Source organism: Glycine soja, unplaced genomic scaffold (assembly GCF_004193775.1).
Source record: "Glycine soja cultivar W05 unplaced genomic scaffold, ASM419377v2 tig00000120_1_pilon_1_83969, whole genome shotgun sequence".
Taxonomy (NCBI): Eukaryota; Viridiplantae; Streptophyta; class Magnoliopsida; order Fabales; family Fabaceae; genus Glycine; species Glycine soja.
In genome coordinates this window covers 76,095-83,979 of record NW_021143578.1, presented here as the reverse complement: position 1 = coordinate 83,979, position 7,885 = coordinate 76,095, and the positions used below count along the sequence as shown (strand labels likewise).

Sequence of the window (7,885 nt, the reverse complement as noted above, 5' to 3'; positions counted from 1 at the left end):
GCTTCTCAAAAAAGACATGAAAGAAAATTTATGATTTTGAGAAATATTTCGTTTCAAATGCTACCATAAAAAAGGAAAGGTTTTATAAGCTGAATAAATGAGAATTCCAAATGAAAGGCAACAGGCTCAAATTTATTTGAAAGAGTGGTGACCTGCCAATGGCATGGCTCCACTGATCTTACAAAGTTTGGAAATGGTAAGTATAAATCGAAGGTTCATTGAACACAATAACCGTTGTTCCCTCTGACAACCTTAAATTCCACTATTTGGATGCTTCAGATTCAGGGTCTCCTTGACATTCCATTGTGCCCCAAATGAACGAAGATCATCTCGATGCAGTTACTTTGTCTTTTGATCCTTAAATTTTGCATAGATCGCCCTTTCGGGTTTTCGACCTATCAGGCTAATTATTTTTCTGTTTGATGTCTCTAATTTTTGCCTGGGCCGCCCTTTCGGATTTTCGACCCACCGAGACGCTCATTTTTGCCTAAGCCGCCCTTTCGAGTTTTCGACTTACCGAGCTGTTCTTTTATTTTTAGACAAAGTATTTCTTGACTGCATCCGCATTCACGGGACGAGGGAGCTCATCCCCATCCATAGTTGTAAGAGTCAGTGCACCACCAGAGAAAGCTCTCTTGACGACATATGGGCCTTCGTAATTAGGCGTCCACTTGCCCCTAGAATCGGGTTGGAAAGATAAAACCTTCTTGAGCACAAGATCTCCTTCTTGAAACACACGAGGACGAACCTTCTTGTCGAAAGCTTGCTTCATCCTCTGTTGATAAAGTTGTCCGTGACACAAGGCCTTCATGCGTTTTTCTTCAATTAGATTCAACTGATCATATCTGCTTTGGCACCATTCAGCTTCTGATAACTGGGCCTCCATTAGAACTCTCATTGATGGAATCTCAACCTCCACAGGGAGTACTGCTTCCATACCATACACCAAAGAGAAGGGGGTCGCCCCTGTTGAGGTACGCACTGAAGTGCGATACCCATGCAAAGCATACGGTAACATCTCGTGCCAGTCTTTGTATGTGACCACCATCTTCTGCACTATCTTCTTGATATTCTTGTTTGCAGCTTCAACTGCGCCATTCATCTGAGGTCTGTAAGGAGAAGAATTGTGATGCTCAATCTTGAACTCTTCACACAGATCTTTCATCATCTTGTTATTCAAGTTCGTTCCATTATCTGTGATGATTCTGTTGGGCACACCATAACGGCAGATGATCTGATTCTTGATAAAGCGGACCACAACTTGCTTAGTCACATTTGCATAAGATGCTGCTTCAACCCACTTGGTGAAGTAATCAATAGCCACTAGAATGAAACGATGTCCGTTTGAAGCTTTCGGTTCGATTCTACCAATCATATCGATGCCCCACATAGAGAAGGGCCACGGAGAAGAAAGAACATTAAGTGTAGTTGGTGGTACATGAGTTCTGTCAGCATAAATCTGGCATTTGTGGCACTTCCTGGCATGCTTGCAACAATCCGTTTCCATCGACATCCAGTAGTAACCTGCTCTCAACAACTTCCTAGCCATTGCATGTCCATTGGAGTGAGTTCCAAAGGAGCCTTCATGTATCTCATGCATCAAAAGTTCTGCTTCTTGCTTATCTACACACCTGAGTAGTACCATGTCAAAGTTTCTTTTGTACAAAACATCCCCATTTAGGAAGAAATTACCAGACAATCTTCTCAAAGTTCTCCTGTCTTTGTTGGATGCTCCGGGTGGATATTCCTGGCTTTGAAGGAAACACTTGATATCATGGAACCAGGGCTTATCATCAACAACCTCTTCGACTGCAAACACGTGAGCGGGCCTCTCGAGGCGCTGAATTCTGATTGTTGGCAAATTATTCCGGTGACTCACTTCGTACATGGAGGATAAAGTTGCTAACGCATCTGCCATCTGGTTCTCATCACGAGGGATGTGGTGAAGCTCCACTTCGTTGAAGAAGGTTAGCAAACGCCTTGCATAATCTTTGTATGGAATCAAGCCGGGGTGGCGAGTTTCCCATTCTCCTTTGATTTGGTTGATTACGAGAGCTGAATCCCCGTAAATGTCAAGGTTCTTGATTCTCAAGTCGATGGCTTTTTCAATGCCCAAGATACATGCTTCATATTCTGCCATATTGTTGGTGCAATCGAACTGTAACCTTGCAGCGAAAGGGAGATGATTACCTTCAGGAGTGATAATAACTGCCCCAATTCCATTGCCAAAGACATTCACGGCTCCATCAAAAATCAAACCCCATCTAGACTCAGGATCTGGACCTTCTCCAAGCAATGGTTCATCACAATCCTTCATCTTCAAGTACATAATCTCTTCATCAGGAAAGTCAAACTTGATGGGTTGATAGTCCTCAATTGGTTGGTGAGCCAAATGATCAGCAAGAACACTCCCCTTAATTGCCTTCTGGGTGCGGTATTCGATATCATACTCGGATAACAACATCTGCCAACGAGCAATTCTTCCTGTCAGAGCGGGTTTCTCGAAGATATACTTGATCGGGTCCATCTTGGATATTAGCCAGGTGGTGTGGTTAATCATGTAGTGACGAAGACGCTTGGCAGCCCAGGCTAGTGCACAACAAGTTTTCTCAAGTAGGGAGTACCTGGACTCACAATCTGTAAACTTCTTGCTCAAGTAGTAGATGGCATGTTCTTTCCTTCCGGTCTCATCCTGTTGTCCGAGCACACAGCCCATAGAATCTTCTAACACAGTCAAGTACATAATCAGAGGCCTTCCTTCAATTGGAGGTATAAGAATTGGAGGTTCTAGCAGATAATTCTTGATACTATCAAAAGCCTTTTGACAATCTTCGGTCCAAACAACCCCTTGATCTTTTCGAAGCAACTTGAATATAGGTCCGCACGTGGCTGTCATGTGCGAGATGAAACGAGAAATGTAATTTAGACGCCCAAGAAAACCTCTCACTTGTTTCTCTGTTTGTGGAACCGGCATTTCTCTAATGGCCTTGACCTTGTCAGGATCTACTTCAATACCTTTCTGACTGACAATGAAACCCAAGAGTTTTCCAGATCTAACACCAAAGGTACATTTGTTGGGATTCAGTCGAAGTTGGTACTTTCTCAGCCGTTGAAACATCTTCAGCAAGTACTCGACATGTTCTTCTTCAGTGCCTGACTTGACAATCATATCATCCACGTACACTTCTATCTCTTTGTGCATCATGTCATGAAAGAGAGTGGTCATGCCTCTTTGGTAAGTGGCACCTGCATTTATCAACCCAAAGGGCATTACCCTGTAGCAAAAGGTGCCCCAAGGCGTGATGAAAGATGTCTTTTCTCTGTCTTCAACAGCCATCTTGATCTGATTGTACCCAGAGAAACCGTCCATGAAGGAGAAGACCTTGGACTTTGCAGCGCTGTCAACCAATACGTCGACGTGAGGTAGAGGAAAGTCATCTTTTGGACTAGCCTTGTTCAAATCCCGGTAGTCAACGCACATCCTGACTTTGCCGTCCCTCTTTGGAACAGGCACTATGTTGGCTAACCATTGAGGATACTCTGATGTGATAAGAAAACCTGCATCGATCTGCTTCTGTACTTCCTCCTTGATCTTGAGAGCCATGTCAGGGCGAGTTCTTCTCAGTTTCTGTTTGACCGGTGGGCATTCGGGCTTCAAAGGCAAACGGTGCTCCACAATACGGGGATCCAAGCCGGGCATATCCTGGTACGACCATGCGAACACATCGGCATATTCTTTAAGTAATTCAATCACCCTTCGTCTGACAGTTGCCTCAAGCGACGCCCCAATCTTGACTTCCTTCTTATCTTCCTTGGTTCCCAAGTTAATCACCTCTACTACCTCCTCATGAGGCCGAATGGTTTTCTTTTCATATTCCAATAACCGAGCAAGTTCCTCCGGGATTTCATCATCCTCCTCCTCTTCAGCCTCGTAGACAGGAGATTCGAAGTTGGGAGAGAGTGCAGGGTTATTATGTTCAACGGGCTCATAAATGCCTAGTCTGCATATGATTGATGATTGACTTTAGGAAATGAGTGAACAATGCAGACTTTTTATAATTACTTGAAATCAGAAAACGACAATAAAATGGTTTTGGGTTTTTTGTGTTACCATTTTCCAGCAAGAGCAATAAGTATAGATATTGGGATAAACCACATTTTCCATTAATAAGAGTAGTGCTTGAAACAAAACAGCCCTACATGATTGCGCTTTCGTCCTGGGCAAGACGAAAGGATCTTTTTGAAAAACAAACAAACAGAGAAAACAAAGACACATTACTTTGATGCATGAACTACTGAAGGGATGTCAACCGCGTCCCAGTTGCGGACAAGTTTTCCAGGTGTGACAAATGCAAGTACTCTCTCTTCAGGAACGTCTTCCAAGACAGCATTGGCTTCTGGCGAGTTGTTGATGAACCCGGCGCTACAAAAGGTGCTAGTAATGGAGCTTGATCCAACACTGTTCGTTGCGGATCCTGCAGAAGAAGCAAATCCCAGTCCTTCGCGGTTTTTACTCTCTAACAACTGCACAACTTTTCCCCATCCTACACCTGTTCCTTCCTGCACCACTTTCTGTGCGCTCTTCCAAGTAGCAAAAGATACTTCATTCTTCTCTGGCTTTTTACCCTCTACAGTCAGGCCTTGGAAAGAGGTTCCTTCTGTTTCATCAGCACCAATAAAGGAAAAAACTGACAAATGACTAACCAACAAGGCTTCCTCTCCGCTCACAGTGATCAAACTCCCATTTCTGACAAACTTCAGCTTTTGATGCAAAGTGGATGTCACGGCCCCCGCTTCATGGATCCACGGCCTACCCAAAAGGCAACTGTATGCGGCTTGGATATCCATCACCTGGAATGTAATTTGGAAAACAAACGGCCCAATTGTAATGGGCAAATCAACCTCCCCGATAACAGACTTTCTTGATCCATCAAACGCTTTGACAACCACCCCGCTTCTTCTCATGGGAGGCCCCCGGTAGGAAAGTTGATCTAATGTGGATTTGGCCATTACATTCAATGAGGAACCAGTGTCCACAAGTACATTCGACAGAGCATCTGACTTGCAGTTCACCGATATATGTAACGCCAGATTGTGGTTCCTCCCCTCCTCAGGAAGCTCTTCATCACTAAAACTTAAATTATTGCAGGCAGTAATGTTTCCTACTATACTGTCCAATTGATTAACAGTCACGTCCCTCTCTACAAAAGCTTGGTCCAACACCTTCATTAGAGCCTCACGGTGTGCTTCTGAGTTCAATAGCAGAGACAAAATGGATATCTTAGAGGGAGTTTGCAACAGCTGGTCTACTACTTTATACTCACTCTTCTGGATCAGTTTCAGAATTTCGTCATGATCAGAATTCTTGCTAGTCCCATTGGATTGGCCTACTTCCTTCCTTGTACCGGGGCCATTCACTGTCGCCTGTTTAACTGCCGGATCATTCACTTTCTTTGCAAACAATGTGGGGATAACACGTCCATTCCTTAGAACTTTACCGTCACTAGCAATGTTGTCCACAGAAATCGCAGGAGTTAGAGAGGGCAAAGGCACCTCCTGCCCACCTTCCAACATCGTGGCACTATACTTGTAAGGGACCGCTTTTAGAGAAGCATACGGCATAGGTCCTGGCAAGCTAATCACCAGTGGAGTAGTAGTTGATTCCCCACTGTTATAGCTTATTTCCAACCGCTGAAACTCGGGGGTGATGATGCACACTTCTTTGTCCTTCCTCGTGATGATAAGTTCTCTGCTGTCTATCAACCCTTGTACGTCCTCTTGTACCTTCGGGCATCCTTTTACATTCACAGGACATATTTCACACGCTGCATGATCATGGTCAAACAGAGCTGCCTCGCACATCTTGATATGTATTGGGACCAGGGGAGTTCGAACGTGCTGGACGTTTAGGATGACACCGTCTTCATCACAATCTTGTATCATGTTGACAGCAGGTCCATGGTTCGGCAGAGGGTTCGCCTGAACATTGGGATTCTGATCTTTGAAGGATAGCAAGTTGGCCCGGACTAGTTTTTGCACTTCATTCTTCAGGACATAGCAGTTTTCAACGTCATGACCTGGGGCCCCTTGGTGGAAAGCGCAGGTTAAATCATGACGAAACCAGGGAGGTAAAACATCTGGTGTACGAGGGGGTGTTCTGACCTGGACAAGGTTTTTGGCGAGCAGGGCGGGGAGTAAGTCAGCATATTTCATCGGGATTGGATCAAAGGTTGTTTTCTGGCGGTTTTGTGAGTGATATGGTTGTTGGGGGGTCTGCGGGCGATTTTGTTGTTTTTGAGGGTATTGTGGCTGATGGTATTGCTGTGGAGGGTATTGTTGTGGAGGGTATGGTTGTGGAGGGTATTGTTGTGGAGGGTATGGGTAGGGGTAATGTGGCCTTTGTTGGTGATATGATGGGTTTGGGATAGTGGATGCGGCATTCGCAACCTGACGATATGGGGTGAAATTCTGCTGAGGCTTACCATGAGCTACCATTCCCACCTCTTGATCTTTCTTCTTCGCAAAGTGGCCTCCAAATTTCTTGGCATTGCTTGCGGCAGGGGCACTTTCCCCAGTCAGACGTCCCTCTCGGACACCTTCCTCTAATCGTACCCCCATGTTGACCATTTCGGTGAAGTCTGTTGGTGCACTTGCAACCATTTTCTCGTAATAAAACTGGCTCAGGGTCTTCAGAAATATTTTGGTCATTTCCTTTTCTTCCAACGGCGGGACAATCTGGGCAGCCACTTCCCTCCAACGCTGGGCATACTCCTTGAACGTTTCCTTCTCTTTTTGTGTCATCGCACGGAGTTGATCACGATCTGGGGCCATGTCCAGATTGTACTTATACTGCCGGATGAACGCTTCACCCAGGTCATTGAAAGTACGAATGCTCGCACTGTCCAAATTCATATACCATTTCAGAGCGGCCCCAGTCAGGCTGTCCTGAAAGAAATGAATAAGCAGCTTCTGATTGTCAGTATACATGGACATTTTCCGCGCGTACATCACCAAGTGACTGCGGGGACAAGAGTTTCCTTTATACTTCTCGAAGTCTGGCACCTTGAACTTGTGAGGGATAGTAACATTTGGGACCAAGCATAATTCACAGGCGTCCTTTCCGAACAGACCTCTTCCTCGGAGGGCTTCGACTTCCCTTTGCATACCATCAAATCTTTCTTGGAGTTCTTCCATCTTGTCGAAAGCTACAACATTTTCAGCTTGGAAAATTGGTTCAACCTCTTGTTGAATAGTGTGAATCAGTGGAGCTGAATAAGTCATTGCAGCTTGAGGGAAAGAGGTACCGGGTTGCGGAACCGGTGCTGACTGCTGAGCAAAAGGAGGTGGAACTTCAGATACAGCGGGCTGGGAGCTTCCACAGACTGGAGGTGGCATTCCCCATGTACAACCTGGAGGCAAAAAGAGGGGTGGAGAAGTCACTGTAGATAGCGGGGTTGTGCTCACCAAAGGCTGCTCTACAGCAGCGGCGGCAGCTTGAGAGTTCTGGGCTGACAGGAGTGCACTCATCATGGTCGTCAACCTATCCATTCCCTCTCGTAAAGTGGCAACCTCCTCCCTGAGACTTTGATTTTCTTGTTCAACTATATCCATCCTCTTCCGATTGGCCCTGGTGTTGTAAATGCGAGTTGGTTTGTGGAGAATTCGCCGGGCCACTTTCCTTGGGCGGCGGCTGATTGACTCCCCCCCTTTTGAAGTAGTGAACACAGTGTGAGACTCGATTTAGAAACTATGAATGCAACATGATGCATGCTTATGCTTATGCAAAAAGAAAGGGAACAAATTATTATCGAAGAACTTGTTAGAGAAATTGTAAACATCATAAACTGAAACACTTCGCTTAAGCATTGGAATATTACAAAGATTT

General features: G+C 45.2%; 2 protein-coding genes across 2 annotated transcripts; both read right to left on the bottom strand.

Annotated features, from left to right (window-relative positions):
• Positions 1–529: 529 nt before the first annotated feature.
• Positions 530–4,158, bottom strand: LOC114404126. The gene is made up of 2 exons (XM_028367231.1): positions 4,112–4,158; positions 530–4,022 (listed from the first exon to the last, which is right to left on the bottom strand). The coding sequence occupies exons 1-2, from the start codon at positions 4,156–4,158 to the stop codon at positions 536–538; spliced, it is 3,534 nt and encodes a 1,177-aa protein (XP_028223032.1). The 3' UTR covers positions 530–535.
• A 117-nt stretch (positions 4,159–4,275) lies between these two features.
• On the bottom strand, positions 4,276–7,611 carry LOC114404125. The gene has a single exon (XM_028367230.1). It carries the CDS (start codon positions 7,609–7,611, stop codon positions 4,276–4,278), a length of 3,336 nt encoding a protein of 1,111 aa, XP_028223031.1.
• Positions 7,612–7,885: the final 274 nt, after the last annotated feature.

Excerpts from the sequence above, each read along its gene's own strand:
- LOC114404126 (XM_028367231.1), bottom strand. The coding sequence starts at position 4,158 with ATGTGGTTTATCCCAATATCTATACTTATTGCTCTTGCTGGAAAATG. Across the intron at positions 4,023-4,111 it reads ATTGCTCTTGCTGGAAAATG|TCAATCATCAATCATATGCA; the intron begins GTAACACAAAAA and ends CATTTCCTAAAG.
- LOC114404125 (XM_028367230.1), bottom strand. The coding sequence starts at position 7,611 with ATGGATATAGTTGAACAAGAAAATCAAAGTCTCAGGGAGGAGGTTGCC.